Source organism: Malaclemys terrapin, chromosome 3 (assembly GCF_027887155.1).
Source record: "Malaclemys terrapin pileata isolate rMalTer1 chromosome 3, rMalTer1.hap1, whole genome shotgun sequence".
Lineage (NCBI taxonomy): Eukaryota > Metazoa > Chordata > Testudines > Emydidae > Malaclemys > Malaclemys terrapin.
In genome coordinates, this window is record NC_071507.1 from 144,386,698 (window position 1) to 144,405,089 (window position 18,392).

The 18,392-nt window shown below is 41.0% G+C and overlaps 1 protein-coding gene across 1 annotated transcript in view; it reads left to right on the forward strand.

Moving 5' to 3' along the window:
• The window catches only part of ME1 (malic enzyme 1), a 335,701-nt gene that overhangs the window by 162,366 nt on the left and 154,943 nt on the right, over window positions 1-18,392 (forward strand). Inside the window, exon 5 of the mRNA XM_054021851.1 lies at window positions 6,673-6,834. Coding sequence (XP_053877826.1) covers window positions 6,673-6,834 — 162 coding nt within the window. The remainder of the gene's footprint in view (window positions 1-6,672; window positions 6,835-18,392) is intronic.

The following is an 18,392-nucleotide window of genomic DNA, read 5'->3' on the forward strand; positions in this document are numbered from 1 at the left end:
GGTCACTGGGGCCTAGATTGTCCAGTGGCTCTTTTGGAATCTGTGGGGCTTTCTCTCCCTCCCCCCACCCCCCCTTTACAGATATATTTCAGGATGCCTGGCTAGTCAAGGGCTAGTCCAAAAGCTCAGGTAATATCCAGCATATGACTCATTCAGTCAACCTTCAAGGCCATAGGCCTACTGATCAATGCAGACAAGTCTACCCTTTACCCTGTACAGAGCATAGAGTTTATAGGGGTTGTGTTGCATGCTACCCAGGCCAGAGTGTTCCTCCCAGAGTCAAGATTCCAATCTATTTAGTCTCTCATGACAGACCTCAAGTTTCAATCACAACAGCCTGAAACTGTACGAGGCTCCTACGGCACATGGCCTTGTGCACATATGTAGTAGGACCCATGAAGCTGCACCTCAAGCCCCTCCAGACATGGCTCGAGTCAGTGTACTTGCCAAGCTGTCTTCCTCTGGATACTGTGCTCACAGTACCTTTGCAGATTCTAATTTTGCTGAATTGGTAGTTGGATCCTCTCAATGTTTGTGTGGGTGTTCCCTTTCTCTGCCTTGAACCGTCAATGACACTGGTCTCAGATGTGTCGGCTCTAGGGTGGGATGCTTATTGGGGGCCCCTCCAAACTCAGGGTCTTTGTCCTCAAGGGAGCTCACTCTTCATATCAATATCATGGAGCTCAGGACAATTTGTTTTGCCTGTCAGTCTTTCCTACCTCAGATCAGGGAGAGAAACCTATTTGTTCTTAAAGACATCATCACTGCAGTGTTTTACCTCAACAGGCAGGGATGAGCTTGGTCATCCCTCCTTTTTCAGGAAGCAGTTCACCTGTGGGAATTTTGCATAGCTCATTCAATCAACCTTGAGGCCTCTTACCTTCCAGGGTGTAGAACAAGCTAGCAAACCGCCTGAGCAGGCCATTTTTGAGTCACCATGAGTGGTCTCTTTGCCCAGACGTAACCAGATGCATTTTCCAGCACTGGGGGTCTCCCCAAATAGACCTATTTGCAATCAAAATGTCAACAGTTCTCCCTGCAAGGCCACAGTCTGAGCTCTATAACAGGCACCTTCCTGATACCCTGGACAGAAAAGCTTTACTACAATTTTCCCCCAATTCCACTCCTATACAGAGTGCTACTAAAGATCAAGTGGGACCATGCCCAGATTATATTAATAGCCCAAGTATAGCCCTGCCAACACTGGTTCTCCATGCTACTGGACTTCTCAGTGGGAACTCAAATCTCACTTGGATTTGATTTCTCAAGACCACAGTCAGCTGCTCCACCTGAACCTGCAATCCCTTAATTCAACATCCTGGAAGCGCCAAGGCTAAATCTCAGAGAGCAGGCTTGCTCAGAGCAAGTTTTCCAGATCTTACCAAGTAGCAAAAAGCACTCACCAAGGCCACCGACCTGTCAAAATGGAAGCAGTTTCGTATCTGGACTTGTCAGACCAGGGTTTCACTCATGCACTCCTCCATCCAACATGTACTCAACTGTCTGCTGCACCTGAAACAGCAAGGCCTTAGCTATTTCCTCTATCAAGATTCACCTGGCAGCAATATCAGTTTTCCACCCTCGCTGGTCTATGAACTAAAAGAACAATCAACATTCAATTCAAGCCACTGGCAACGTGGGTACAATCCAGACCTAACATTCCTGTCTAAAGACCAAAGTGGTAACACTCTCATCATAACAGTTGAAGTACTATCGACATTTCCAAACAGCCAGCACAGGTCTATAATGATCTACATAGGCATTGAAATTCCCGTGTTCTTTCTGAAACAGGTACCACGATGGAATTTTGCTAAAGCTGATTGGGATGCCTAAAAACAGACTGTTGAGAAAACTGTTGCAAGAATTCCAGCAAGACCGGAATGCTATCAGCGGTTCACAGGGCTCCTGAAAGTAGCAGGAAAGAAGAACGTTCCCCGAGGATTCCGGAAAAAGTACACTCCTTGCTGGATGAGAGAGATGCAGTAGTTGCTCTGGAAATACAATCAGACGAGGAGTTCTCATATCGCAAAAGCCCTGCTACACTCCCTTGACACAGCAAGATGCCAGTGATGGCTTGATTGCGCGCAAAACCTTGATTTTACACGTTCAAGTCGTCGAGCCTGGACACTACTACGATGCCTTGGGGACGCTAATCTCACAGAGTACTGGCCACCAAATATCTAGCCAAACTCAATAGCCTCCAAACTGGTAGAGAACACAAAAGGACCACATGATAAACACACAAGAAGAGAAGTGTATCAACAAGTTTACCGAACACTTACCTGAATCCCCTGAAGAGAACCTTCCACCATCGGGGAAGTAAAAGAAGGACTTGCCGCGATAAAAAAAAAAGGGAAGGCTGCAAGCCCTGACAGTATTCTACCAGAATTCCTCAATCATCTCAGCCCCAAAGGACTCCAATGGCTAGCAACATTGTACTCCACTACCTTAAGGACAGTACGGATCCCTGAAATATGGCATGAGGCAATGGTAATTGCCATTCCAAAGCTTGGAAAGCCCCCTGATGAAGCGGGAAGCTCTAGGCCAATTTCTCTATTATGTACGACCTATAAACTTCTTGAACGTATCATCCTCAAAAGAATACACCCTTTTACTGAGCCAATTACCCCTGTCGAACAGACAGGCTTCCGGCCAAACCATAGTTGTTGTGACCAAGCTCTGGCACTCACAACTCACATTGAGACTGGCTATCAAAAAAACCTAAAGACTGGTGCAGTATTTGTTGACCGGTCATCTGCGTATGATACTGTATGGATTAAGGGCCTGATGCTGAAACTTGCTAAAATTATACACTGCTACTAAACACTTTGCCTGCTGTGGACCAGGCTGAGTAACAGATGTCTGCGGGTGTACTTGGGTAATAAGACCAGCTCACCCTGTACCATAAATAGTGGGCTAGCACAAGGTTCTGTATTTGTGCCAACACTTCTTAATATTTGCATGAGTGACATGTCTCAAATTAAATCACGAAAATCTTGATATGCAGATGATCTTGCCATGACAATCCAAGCATCAAACCTCCATGACATTGAGAAAGCATTAAGGGAGGACCTTCAAAATATGGAACAATACTTCCAAAAATGGAGGCTCAAAGCAAACCCTGGAAAAACAATAGTAAGCACATTTCATCTTGATAATAAGAGTGCCAAAAACTCATGAAAGTAGCTTTCTGTGGTAAAAATGTGCAACGCGATTACACTCCAATATATCTCGGAGTGAAACTCAACCAGACCCTCTCCTTCCATGATCATCTTGAGAAGGTAGCTGCAAAAATAAAAACAGTCAACATAATGCAGAAACTAGCAGATCCAACCTGGTGTGCATTAGCATCAATGTTGCAAACATCTGCAATAGCACTTATATATTCAATAGCTGAATATTGTGCACCGGTATGGAGCAGATGCAACCACACATGACTTGTGGATAGCCAGCTAAATATAGTGATGCAGTGCATCATGGGAATCCTTAAGTTGACTTCAACACCATGGCTACCTGTCCTGTCTCACATCGCTCACCCGCCAATACGCCGAACTGCTGCAACATTCCGCAAAGCTCAGCGAATCCAGGAAAACAGATGTCTTCCTATTCACCAAGAACTTGACAACGCACCCTGCCCTCCAATATCTTAAGTCCTTCAAGCCTTTCTGGGAACATTTGTTTAGCTTCATGCAATCAGGCTATGATCAGAAGGAGGCTTGGAAAGCAGATTGGGCTAAACAAGACTTAAAAAATAAGCACTATGTGCCAGATCCCACACAGAAGGTTCCTGGGTTTGACTTTCCATGGTCAGCTTGGTCAACTCTGAACCAAATTCGAACCAACCATGGTAAATGCAGATATCATCTAATGCACAAATGGAAAATCAAGGACTCCCCGGTGTGTGAGTGTGGTTCCCCACAACAGACCATCAAACATATCACTACCTACTACCCAACTTATAAATATGAAGGCGGCATTACTGCAATAAATTCTGCTACTCTTGATGTAGCCATTTGGCTTGATCAACTTCAGGTGAAATTGTAGTTGCTGCTCTACGCCAGCCATACAAAAGAAGAAGATGATGAACCTTGCTGGGATAACTTCTGTTTTTTCTAACAACATGACAATGAGATTCCTTAAAGGCCTAGAAAGGTTGCACCCTCAATTAAGATAACTTGTTCCCCCTTAGGACTTGAACTTGGTCCTGTCTAAACTTATGGGCCATTTGAGGCTTTGGAAATGTGCTCCATACTACATCTTCCATGGAACGTGGTTTTCCTAATTGCTATCACTTCTGCCAGAAGAGTCTCTGTACTGCATGTACTATATACAGTCTTCTTTGAAGATAAGGTACAAGTCTGTCGCATCTTATGCGCATTTAACATGTGTGATTTCAACTTTACGCAGTCGGCAAAACCAAAAAAACCAAACAAAAAAAAGAGAAAAATAACAATTTTAATACTGTACCTGTAGTGGGGGTGATTTTGCCCGCCATTCAACTCAATAGAATTTTGACTATACGCGGTTTTCGCTTTACATGCTAACCGCAGAACGGAACCCCCGCGTAAGATGAGACTCACCTGTATACTTATGCTCTCATCTGAGTTTTGTCTCTAAAGTAGTTTCAATTTTTCATATCAGTCAACCAGTTTACTTATCTGTATTTTACTCAAAACCACACACAAATAAGGACGAGCAAAGGCTACACATATTGGATGTTAGATGAGCACTGGTGTTCTACATAGACAGGACCAAATTGTTTCAGTGGTCCACCCAAGGCTTCGTGGCTATAGCAGACAGAATTAAAGGTCTTCCAATCTCCTCACAGATAATTTGATATTTGATAACTTCCTGTATCAGCTCTTGTTATGATCTGGCAGGCATTTCTCCACCAGACAAGCTGACAGCTCACTCCAGACGAGTGCAAGCATCCTCAACAGCGTTCCTAGTGCAGATCCCTATCCACAACATTTGTAAAGTAACAACCCTGGTCATTGGTGCACACTTTCTGCTCTCATTATGCTATCACCCAGTACTCTAGAGAGGATGCTGTATTTGGTCGTGCTGTACTACAGTCTGTGTGTACATGAACTGTGATCCCTCCACCTATATTACTGCTTGGGAGTCACCAAGAGTGGAATGCACATGTGCAATCGCTCAAAGAAAAAAAAGTACTAACCTTTCATAACTGTTGTTCTTCGAGATGTGTTGCACATGTCCATTCCATGACTCTTTCCTCCTTCCCACATTGGAGTTTCCAGAAAGAAGGAACTGAGGGAACTTGGGGTCAGCTGGGCTCTTTATACTGGCACCAGTGGTACACAGCAGCAGAGGGTGCTCAAGCCACCCTGCTGGACACCACTGGGGAAAAATTTCCAGTGACTGTGCACGGGGCATGCACACATCAAAGGTGGAAAGGACATGTGCAACACATCTGGAAGAACAACAGTTACAAAAGATTAGTAACCATTTTTCAGTCAAAGTTGCATTGTCTTTTACCCTCCTCTTAATTCTAAATTATTATCTTTTACTCTGTCGTACGTGACTCTTCACTCATATGGTTCTGTCCAGTGTTACAGAAACCTTTCTTTTGAGTGCAGACAGGTGTTCTTGGTTTTAAATGTCTGAATTTTGTTTTATTATGGTGCTATTTCTACATACTTTGAGATCTACTGCTGAAAAACACTAAATAAGAGCTGTGTGTTGTTATAGTTGGTGAAACAACATATTTGCATGTATACAGTGGAACCCCCTTATACTAAAATATATTCTTTTATATTCTCAGAGAAGCTGCACTGCAATTGCAGGAAACTCTAGATGCTGTGTTTATGAGGGTGGGTAGAAGTATGATGTTGAAGGGCATGAGCTTCTGGGGTATGTCTATATAGCATCTGGGAGTGAGCTGCCTAGCCTTGGTCCACAGATGTGTGCTAGCAGGGCTAGCACTAGTGCTATTGTTAGCTGTGTAGATGGTGCTTTGTTATTGCAACTTGGGCTAGAGCCTGAGCTCTGAAGTCACTAAAAATAGCATGCTAGCGCAAGCTCATCTACCACAGGTCTGTGGTCCCGGGCTGGGACGCTTGCTCCCAGATGCTGTGTACACATATTTAGTTGGGGATTGGCCCTGCTTTCAGCTGGGGGGAGTTGGACTAGATGACCTCCTGAGGTCCCTTCCAACCCTGATATTCTATATCCTGGAATACTATAGTTTCACTCCTGTCAGGGAGCTGCAGTAGTAGTATCACCCAGTATCACTGGGAACAGTTGCAGCAACACCTAGAAGCAAAGCAAAACACCTTTCTCCACAACATAGTGGCAAATCCTTTCTTCCTTGTTCATTCAGAGCAATGTAGGAGGGAAAATGATTGTTCCTTTGGAATGCAGCACTGAGCACCTGTCTGGTAAGTGACAAGTGCTGCATTCTTAGAGGATTAGCACAGGGAAAGCCTTTTACAGTGAAGTGAAGTTGCAATATAATTGAAGTGAAAATGCAATAAAATGTAATGATGGAATTCAGGACTTTCGCTTGACTATAATTTAATGTGTGTCTGTAATAATAATTTTAAAATGGAAACAAAAAGGTGTGTTGAGGAGTATAGATATGCTGCTTATAAGTACTTAGCATTTCAGAAAAGAAATGATTTCATAGTACTTTTTTTTCCCTCCAACAAGGCTATTGTGGTGACTGATGGAGAACGTATTCTTGGCCTTGGAGACCTTGGCTGTTATGGAATGGGCATCCCAGTTGGTAAATTGGCCCTTTACACAGCATGTGGAGGAATGAAACCACAGGAATGCCTGCCTGTAATCCTGGATGTGGGAACTGATAATGAGGTAAATACTTTTCCTAGGTTCCATGAACATTTCACATATTTTAGGAGCAACAGGCTGAATTGTATAATTGTATTTATCTATTCTATTAAAGGGTAAACGTAGCATTTTGGGTGAGGATATTATTCCCTTTGTCTTTTTCCCTCCTGTGAGTACTTATTCTCCTTCTTACTTGTTGTATGTAATTATTCTTTCATACAGTTTTATTCAATTTACCAATATATTTAATAGAGTCTGTATACTGATATCTTTTTACTGACAATTTAGTACATTGAAAAGGCCCAGATTATTTTCCATTGGCAAAAAGTCTGGCACAGGATCATTAATTGTGGAGATTTCACAATGCACCTGAAACCTTCCCTTCACCCAACAGGTGGTCAGCACAGCCCCAAAAGTGGATTGCACTGGCTTGGGTGGTGTTTGGTACATGCCCAGTGCAGCCTACCCTGCGTGGCAATTATATAGCCCACAGAGAGACTAGGCCCTGGAAATGGCCACTTCTACTCTTGGGAAGTGAATTCCCTTAGGGTGCAGCAGCCCTCACACAGAAACTTTCTGTGCCAACTGGGGTTGAACTTGGTCCACTATGACTAGTTTGTAAGGATGCCCAAAATTTACTGCTACCTCTTTATGAGCAAAGGTCCTATTTAATAACATACTTCCAAATAATTCATTAATGTCTCTAGTCTCAGTTTCTTTTTTCCAAACACATGAAGAGAAACTTGATGGTTTGTTAGATGTTCACGGTTGTTTTCATAGGATGAAATCCGGGTACCACTGAAGTCAGTGGAAAAACACCCATTAACTTCTATTGGATCTGGATTTGACCTGTAGTCACTTTATCCTGTATTTTTTTCATTTTAGTATAAGAGCTGATGTAAAAACTGGACTTTCAACCCAAGTGAATTTTGATTTTTTACCATTTTAATTTTGGTCAAAAAATTGTGGTTCTTTGAGTGGTTGCACATATGTTCCACTAGGTGTGTAGATGCCCAACTAGGTGTGTAGATGGGGTCAGAGAGTTTTCTGCAGTGACTTCAAAACATTGTCTATGCAGCTATTTTTTAGAGCACTAGTTCAAACTCTGCTACCCAAGTCTGCAGACCTGGGCTGGGAGGCTCGCTCCCACTCATTCCAAAATGCTCTGTAGACATACCCTACCTGTGTCATCTTGGCAATGTATCTTTTTAGCTGCACCTCTGAACACTGAAATTAAGTCTTATTTTTGAAATATATTTATGTTTAGTCCATAGGATAGCAGTGAAAAATACTGTCTTTTCTTGCAAGAATAGAAAATAATAAAGAATTGATTGTGTACATTGTCCTGATGTTTTTGATATCTAGTATCGGACATATATTAAGTATGTAAGTATAGTAGAGGATAGACAGTTCAATATCTTTTTGTATACACAGGCATATAATTATAAAATATATATTCTTTATGAGATCAGTGATTTTTAGGACACTACAAGTGCACTCAATGGGTCTCTTTTCCAACATCCTTAAAATTGTTAAAAGACTGATAGGGGAAGAAAAAGGATGTCCTACAGCAATATTTTCAGATACAGATGTGGCAGATTGTAGATGAGGGAGGAGGAGTGTGGGCTTATTATTGGAACCCCTAAAATGCAGTAGAAGGTATGAGGTGTGACACTATTCAGAACTCGTTCATTTAACAATAACTAACATTTGAAAACCCATTACCCCATTAAGGATTTTTGCTCCATCAGTGATATGGAAACCATGAAAGGAACAAAATATAGTTCAGTGACATAAGGAATGTACTGGTTGCTTCAATGCAGAGTAATTGCTGTACCAATATGTTCCATAAAATCTCCATATAAAAGGCCATGATGGCACCTTACTTCTGCATGCTTAATTTACACACCAGACTTTTTCTAGATTTCTTTTGTAGAATCATATTAATGTAGGGCTGGAAGGGACCTTGAGAAGTCATCCAGTCCCGCCAGAGGCAGAATCAAGTAAATCTAGACCATCCACAATAGCTGTTTGTCTAACCTGTTCTTAAAAACCTTCAGTGATGGGCATTCTCCAGCCTCCCTTGGAAGCCTATTCCAGAGCTTAACTACCCTTATAGAGACAAAGCTTTTCCTAATGACTAACCTAAATCTCCCTTGCTGCAGATTAAGCCCATTACTTCTTGTCCTACCTTCAGTGGACAGGGAGAACAATTGATCACAGTCCTCTTTATAACAGCTCTTAACATATTTGAGGACTGTTTTCAGGCCCCGCTCAGTCTTCTTTTCTCAAGACTAAACATACCCAGTTTTTTTAACCTTTCCTCATAGGTCAGGTTTTCTAATTTTTTTTTTTTTTATATTTTTGTTTTTCCAGTTTGTTCACAGCTTTCCTGAAGTGTGACACCCAGAATGTTTGTGTGAATATGAACATAAGAGTTTGCAAAATTTCAAGGGGAACTAGTGAGAGGATGTTACATAAAACAGACACAGTTTTCCTTCATGTAGGGGACCTTTGAGTAACTTGCTTGGGTTGATATAACAATTTGGCAGCATTTCAATATCAGTAAATTGATGGAGACCTTTCAGTTCTTTCTTGATGTTTATTAATCTCTTACTTAATGCAAAGTTACAGTATGTCTGGTAATACTCTCAGAAACGGTCTCAACTGTAATGTAATAAAAGGTTATTTCTGCTTCATTTCTAACTCATGCGTGGGTATCAGGAATTTAGGTAAATCTAAATAAAACAACATGAGCATATATCAGTTCAATCTCAGTCTTACCATAACAGATAATCTTTTATTAACACAAACATAGCACTGAAAACAATCTTTGACCAAATTATGGTTTGCTCTTTTTTTATTTTTATTTTAGAATATCAGTTTAAAAATTGTGATAACCCTAGGCCCTGGGTTAAAGTAGGTATTTTACTGTTTTTCGTGGAACTTCCATCTGGCGCCTATTGGTTTGGTTGTTTAAGCAACAGAATATTTCTTAAATGGCCCTACAGATGATTTTTATAAAACCTATGTTGTATAGGAATATTTACAAGCAGGAACACCAGTAAATACACACACAAAATATACAGGTAGCCCTACATATTTTAGGTGTAGTGTTATATTCAGTGATGGACACAGGTACTTGTGCAGTATTGCAGTATACTAAGAGATCCACAAATAGTTGGTTTTTGGATAAAGGGGGGTATTTTGTGAAGAATTGCAATATGGAGGTAAATACATAGGTGTTGTATATTAAGTATTCAAAGGAGAGAGTGGCATTTTTTAGATAAAATACAGTGTAGTTTGAGCTTGGAGTTGTTACTGTTTGTCTGTTTCTTGCACGTTACACGTTGTTCATTGGTTAAACGCCAATATTCTTCAAACCTGGTGTTTAATCATCTAATTTGAGTACTGTTACACATTTCATTTTTCTTATATTTTGTTCACCTGCATTATGATTGTAGAGCAGGGGTAGGCAACCTATGGCACGCGTGCTGCCTTCAGCACGCGAGCTGATTTTCAGTGGCACTCACACTGCCCGGGTCCTGGCCACCGGTCCGGTGGGCTCTGCATTTTAATTTAATTTTAAATGAAGCTTCTTAAACATTTTAAAAACCTTATTTACTTTAACTAAACTATTGTTGTATGTATATATTATAGACTTATAGAAAGAGACCTTCTAAAAATGTTAAAATGTTTTATTGGCACGCCAAACCTTAATGAATAAATGAAGACTTGGCACACCACTTCTGAAAGGTTGCCGAGTTTTCTCTTGTGAGCCATCATGGAATGAGAGTGCATTTCCTGGCTCATATTAATATTCTGAGATCCTAACTAATTTTTTGTTGTATTATACATTTTAGGGGAGTGCTCCATAGGGCATAATAGGCTTGTTGTTCTTGTTGTCTAAAACAGAAGATTTTGTCCAAAACCTGAAAATTTTGATTGAGAAACGCTGCCCTGTATCTAATGGGGGTTGTAGACTGCCCTGATGCACCCTTCTTGCTGAATTGCTGAGATGCATCATGGGAGATGTAGTTTGGCCAGGGATTCTAGTCCAGAAAGGAGAATGGGGCATGAGGCAGCCTAGTATACTTTCCAAATCGAAATTTTTCAGTTTGAGGATTTTTTGTAGTGATGTCTTTTGGGTTTTTTGTTTTGTTTTGTTTTGACAAAAAGTCATTTTTTTTTTCTGTGGAAAGCTGGTCAAAAAATTGTCTAATTGAAAACTCAATTTTCAATCTAAAAATAGTTTCAATGGAAAATTTTCATCCAGCCTTAATAATCTACTGTACTTGCCCACATCCTCTTCAGAAAAGGTTGAAACTGCTTGAATATATTTAATTTTTGATTATGAAAGTTTAGAAGAATTCGTTTCTATTGGAATTCTACCAGTATTTGTAAGTAGTAAGTTATGGAAAATATCTGTTCAGAAGTCTTCTTTTGTGGCACCCTGAAATTCTATTTTCTGTTTTTCATGTATGTGTTGTCACTTTTCTTTCTTAACATTATTCAGAACTGCGTAGAGAATGGCAATTTTTCCTATAGATCTGCTCTTCAGAATCATTAGTTTGTTTTCAAACTGGATTACTATTCTGGTGTGGAGGCAGCTATTATTGATGATCTCATTCCATAATATTTATATTACAGTAATGCCAGAGTCCTCAGTCTGGATGATGGCCCTTATCATGTTTGGGGTCCCATTGTATGCTTAACATGACATCATGGTCCTATTCCTTGAATAACTTACATTTTAGAGAGACAGATGACATACCAAGAGTTGGGGAAAGGAATACAATCATATGTAGTTCTTATATACCTATGCATTTTTCTTATTTTTCTAAATAGTTAAAGTAAATGCCAGTTATTCACATCTGGCCCTCAGTGTACCCATCATTATGTATTAATACTTTGCATTCATATATGTGGAATCTATGTCCATTAAAATAAATATGGATTTAATGTATCCTGGATGTTAAAACAGGCCACAGGGAAGATCCCTTGTCAGCAACAAAAATATTAATAGAAACCACTACTGGATACAAAGCTCTTTACTGTAGCACAGGTTTTGGAATACTATGTTGTATTTGGAAACAACTCGTCCTGTTTAATCTTGTGTGAGGGTTTGCTTGTCAGCCTGTACCTGCCTTTTGGCTGTTTTATTTCTCCACAAAGTTCTTTATCTTCTATTCAAATTTCTATCTGTGAGCTAAATCTAAGTTTTCTAAGTTGTCTTTTCTTCTTTAAGTATGTACAGTGTGTGTGTGTGTGTGTGTGTGTGTGTGTGTGTGTGTATACACACACACAATATATATATATATATATATACACACACACATTCATACTATATATGAGTTCATATAGAGTAACAGATATTAAATGCAAAAAAAATGTTAACATTAAGACTAGTAAGCTCGCTTGTTTAGGAGTATGTTTTGGAATATGGTTCAATCTTCAAAAATGGCTTCCTTCTCCTCATGCAGAGGTTGGGAATGGTGCTGAGGTAGAACCCACAGCTCTGAGAAGAAGTGAGTAATGTGGAGTTAGCGTGGTATCAGACAACATTGATCTGTTTTGTTTTAATAAGAAAACTTATCAAGGTCCAAAGGGAGCTTGTGCCATTAAGTTTTTTTCTCACAATACTCACAAAACTGAATTTGTTTGCCAACAATTCTTAATGTCTTTGAAAGTGAACATCTAGTAGATTTTAGAAATAACTTCCTTAATTAAGACTGTAACATCAAAAAGGTATCAATATTTTAATTGAACAAAATATAAATTTCTTAAATACATTTCACATAATTTTGAGAATGTAACGTTAATATGGCATAATCTTATGCTTACTATGGGCTACATTGTCATTTTTCATCTAGCCTTTAGCCAGGGTGGCATGTCATCAGGGTCATAAACCTGGGTGTCATATTCAGCTCAGACCTCTCTCCAGGTCCTCACTTCCAGGCTGTCTCTTCAGTCTTGCAGATTTTTCTACATAACATTAAGATATTACCTTTCCTATCCATTCATGCAGCTAAAACTCCTGTCCAAGCTCTCATCATCTCACGTCTTGATTACTGCAAAGTCTTTTTCTCTGGTCTTGAAAAATTCAATCTTGTCCTGTTCATATCCATTCAAAATACTCCCATAAAGATCATTTTCCTAGCTGGTTGCTTTGACCATGTCACCCTTCTCTTTGCATCCCCCCAGTGGCTTCCCGTTCTTCATCACATCAAACATAAATATCATACGATGGCTAGCCCCTTTAAGGGACATGGTTCGACTCCCACCTGTGATATGCTTAACTCACCTCGGGGGAGAGAATGAATGTCACATGACAGATGAGTCATGTGGCTAAATGAATCCTGTAGGGGTAGATAAGAGAGGCTGTGAAGGGAGAGGAGACCTTGAGTCCTGTCCAAAGAGAAGTGGGACTCCAGGTAGGAAGGCCTGGGAGTTGCTGCTCTCAAATGAGTGCAGAGAACTAGTAGCAGCTAGCAAGGCTGGAATGTAAGGAAAGACTTGGCTGAAGAGAGAGCCTCAATAGGAAGTTTTGTTTCCCTTTTGAACTCTGTTAATAAACCAGACCAAAAGAACAGAGGGTTGTTGTTGTATGCATGAAAGACTTTAAGAGTTACTGAGAAGCCCAAGAGTGGAAACTGAGGCAATGGCTAGCCTGAAGCCAGACCAGGTAGGTGGTGAGGCTACGGTAAGCTACTTATCTTCAGTTTTAAAGCCTTTCACAAACTATCCCCAACCAACCTATCATCTTTCATTCAGTGTTGAGAAGTTGACTCCCACCTCCAATCATTTATGCTGCCAGCCTCCACCCACTTTTTAAATTTTAAAATGAGCACCTTCATGCTTTCTCCCATGCTGACCCTCATGCTTGGGAAGATCTCGTCATAAACTATGCAAAGCCACTTCATTGTTCTTCAAATCCCTCCTTAAATTTCTCCTTTCCTGTGATGCCTACAAGAAAATTGACAGCAGTTATGCTGCTGGCATGCTCAGGCCACTGCCTATCATGCTGAACAATCTTGTATTATTGTTTCCTTGTACAGAAGATTCCACCTAATAGCTACCTAGTTAATAACAACTTTCCTTTAATGGAAACATTTTTCCTGGAACCAATACTGTCCAATTGACTACAATGTTAATTGGTCCAGATATTGGCATCAGGCTTGCCAGTTACTGGCAGACTTTTTTGGGTTATACATCCACACAGGCCCCCAGTACTCCCACTCCATGTTGAAAGCCCAGCTACAGGCAGGTTTGCAGGACTGTAGCCAGGTATGGAAGTGCTGGGACATGTGGAGACTGAGCGCCAGTGTAGGCTGTGGGAAGATGGCTGCTGCCTCATGGTGGGGTATTCCATGGGAATTGGGGATGCTGCAGCCAGAGCAGGAAGAGTGGGGGATGCACGGTATCTCTCCCTGCAATGTCCAGACTGTCCTGCCCTGGCTCTAGGACTCTGCATGTTCCAGTGTCCCCACGACCCATGGAAAGCAGGTTTGCGGGACTGCCGCCAGGGAAGGAGATACTGAGATGTACTGAGCCTGGGCCCTTGGTGCCAGGGCAGGATGCAGGGAGACATACCAGGCAGCCACAGAACTTCCTTCTCTGTCTGCAGCCCTGGAAGGAAGTGCTGGGATGTGCTGAGCACTGGGCACAGTCAGGTTTGTGGTGCTGCAGCCAGGGAAGGAATGTTCCAATGCTTCGTTCCCTGGCTTCAGCCTGCAAACGTGCCTTTCGCTTATGAGCAGCCTCCAGTTAAGGACAACTTTTAGCCATCTACCGAGGGGTTGCAAATAACCGGAATCTATTGTCTCTTGTCTTATTGTAAGCTCTTTGGAGTTGGGTCTTGGGGCCATCTTTTTCTTTTGTGTTTGTAGAGTGTCTAACACAGTGGGGTCCTGGTCCATGCATAGGGCTCCTAGGCGCTAGAATAATTCTAATAAGTAGTAGTAATAACATAGTTATGCTAACCCAGGAACAACCTGTCCTAAGATAACAATCCATCTTGAGAATAGCTACTGAAATTTCCAATGTCTTCATACATTATTTAGAATACTGAAGACTTCTGCCTCCTGAGATTCTGGATTCACTTTTGTTTTGCCCAACATATATGAAAACATTCCAATATGCTATTTTTTTTAAGGCATGTACACTTGTCATGTTTTATGATGTTCTCTTTAAGTCCCTTTCAAGCTTGTACTTTCTGCTTAAATGTGCTTTGTTCTTGGTGGTCTTCACTCTTTTTCTTTCACTCAGAAGAAAGGCTAGACATAATCTGTCATTTAAATAGTTACCATTTGTTAAGGCAGTCACCCTGTTAATTTAATACTATATTTTAGCTTTCTTAAAGTGCAACAAAGTCACCATCACCTTTATATGAATACAGTGCAAAAAGAGGAGCTGGGTTTCTTCACCATATTTAGTGGTGTGAACTGCATCGTGTCTCACTTATAAATGTGGAAGATTTTTTGCTGTTCTTTATGATGGTATTCTGGGAGGAATGCATTACATCACCTCTCTTGTTTTCATTTGGATGCCCTTCCCATACGTAATTCATTATTCAGTGCTCAATAACCACATGCACATCAACAATTTTATTAACTAAACAACTCATACATCAGCAAAAAGTTTCATGTCTTAAAACAAGTCTGCATTTAAAGAATATTTTCTGATTTACTGGATTTTCAGCAAGTCATGTTTATAAACTAACTTATTTTTTAAATTATATGCATTTTTTTAAACATACAGTGGACTATTTTTCTTCTATAAAGCAAAGGAACAGATATTTTATGTTTACATTATTATTTAACAATTTGAATAGCTGTCCCTCTTTTGACCTGAAATAAGAATGAAACATGTCTTGATCTGTATTTCCTTGAATTAATAAGAAAATATACAATTTTTATGACTTCTTTTCTATTCTTTAATGAGCAGACAAAAAGCTTAATGAACTTTGTTAAGGTTGCTGCTGCTATTGTATAACCAAGAAATGTTGCAGTTTAAAAAATTGTTTCGTTTTTTTTTAAAAAAAGAGCAATTAAAGGAAGGTAGGAGTGGTGGGCCTGTCACCGTAGCACCCCCTTGGGGCAGGGGTAGGATGGGGTGTCGGTGTCTCACCACTCTACAGTCCTTGTGGCCGCCCCTCTGTGGGCGGTCTGTTACGGCCTCTTGGCCTTCCTCTCTACTGCCCCCCTGTCTGGAGCAGTAGCGCGGCCTAGCGGCCAGAGTCCAGAGAAACCCCCTTTCGAATGGGGTAGCATGGCCTAGTGGCCAGAGTCGATAGAAACCCGCTTTCAAACGGGGTAGCACGGCCTAGCAGCCAGAGTCCAGAGAAACCCCCTTTCGAACGGGGTAGCGCAGCCTAGCGGCCAGAGTCCTATAAGATCCCTCATGGTTTGGGGGTGAGGGGGTAGGGGGACTCGAGCCTGCCCTCTCCACTGAGCCCCGACCCAGGGCCCTGGTAGCGGCAAGCTTTCCTTGCAACTCACTCGGTGGGGATCTGCCCACAACACGCCGAGCATCAATACAGCTTTAACCCCGTTTATCTTTATAATCCCCCTGGGTCACTTCCTGCTGTGAATACCAGTTCCACCGCAGCAGGGGGTCCTCCGGTCTGTCCTTCCCCGGTGACGCCCTCTGTCTGGATCTCAGGTAGTGCCTCGGCTTGGCTGCCTGCCAGGGCTTGGCTTGCAGGCCCTCTGCAGGAGCTAGCGGCATGCGTCCTTCTCCTCTGGCGGTCACTCCAGACTGAGCTGGTCTGCAGGCTTTTATATCTGAGCTCCAGTTGAAGCATGCCCAGCAGAGCTTCCGGGGCATAGCTTCCTCTGCTAGGAGAGAAGGTTTAACCCCTGCTGTACCAATGCAGGGCCGCTCTGCCCCGCCACAGTAGGTAAAAATTCAAATAGACTTACAGTTCATACTCTTTTTACATGTGTACACTGGTTTAAAAATCACATTCCATGTTCCAAAACCAAGATAAACTCTACTCTTATATCCCTGAGTAGCTTCAGTCTGAGGCCAGAAACCCTTTTACACTTACCCCCATATCCAACATCGCATGCCTTTCCAATATGGGCTATAAATCCCTCATAAACCAAAAAGAACAGGAGTACTTGTGGCACCTTAGAGACTAACAAATTTATTAGAGCATAAGCTTTCGTGGGCTACTGCCCATGGATACAGACTAACACGTCTGCTACTCTGAAACCCTCATAAACCAGTAATTCATATATGGGTAACAGATCCCACCACAGTCTCTTTCAGTTCATCCACCCATTATTAATCATAAACACCAACACCTTGCCAATTACTCACCCTTTTTTTTTAAACTGGTGCGCTTTGTTTGTTTTGTTTGCTTGTTTGAAGTATAAAGAAAATTGCTCAAGCTATTTTTGAGATACAAGTCAGTAAAAACTACCTTGAATGTGGAAACACTTGGTAGTAGCTCCATATTTAAAATTGTTACTAAGAGTCCATTATAAGGGTAAGGATGGTCTTGTCACTGGATTTGGACTCAAGAGACCTTGGTTCAATTCCTGGATTCATCATAGACTTCCTGTATGATCTTGGGTGTGTCACTTAATATCTGCCTCAGTTTTTATCTGTAAAATTGAGATATTAATATTTCCCACACTGACTAGGGTGTTATGAGAATAAAAAACATGTTTTATTTGTTTTAATATTGGTATTTTACAAACAGGGAAGCAAATCACATTGTCCCTGTAGAGTATAAGTAAATTTCTATTGCATAATGTTCTTCATTAACTTTAAGGTAATCTGATTCCTACCTCAGGTGTGCTGAACAGACACCAGTAATTTGCTGTTACCTCATCTTACTATCTATTTAAAAACTTTTTATATTGTCATTTTATCTGGGATAAGTATTGATGACATCTGCATTTTTATTTATTTTGCTTCCTAAGACCTTAGGAAATTTGAGGACAATAAGAAGGTAAGTGGCACTTCAAATTGTAAGAATTGCCCAATAGTATTTTCCTTCTCCAGATACTTTTTATGGTATAAATATATTATGATATATATGATATATTAGCTACTCTGAAGCGAACGAAACTGTATTATATTAAATTCTATTAGCGTCCAGGTTTGGGTCAGAAGCTCACCTTCTTTGCATATGTAGTACCAAAGAAGATGAGTTTCTGATGCAAGTTAAACCTTATTGAATTAGGTTTGGTGATTTTTGTGGTCCATGGTACTGGGAATATAATTATTTATGTGTTATGGCAGGATTGCATATAACTTTTCCAGGGAATTGATTAATGTGAATGTTAGGAACTTCCAAGGACTTTTGGGGACAATGCGAGTAAAGTGGATTTTCTAGGAAATACCTGGGTGGGGTGAGAGGAATGCAAGTGACCCACTTAGAATCCACCTTTTTGAAGCTACGACCTGGGAGGGAAAAGCCATTGCCAACTGATTACCTGCGCCTGAAAAACTCCAGATCAGAGACCCCTGACCTTTATAAAGAGTGGTCTAAACAAGCTATGATTGTGCATGTTCTGAGCTGTAACTGTGATGAACTTGTGACCACAAAGGAGATCCCTTGAGTGAGG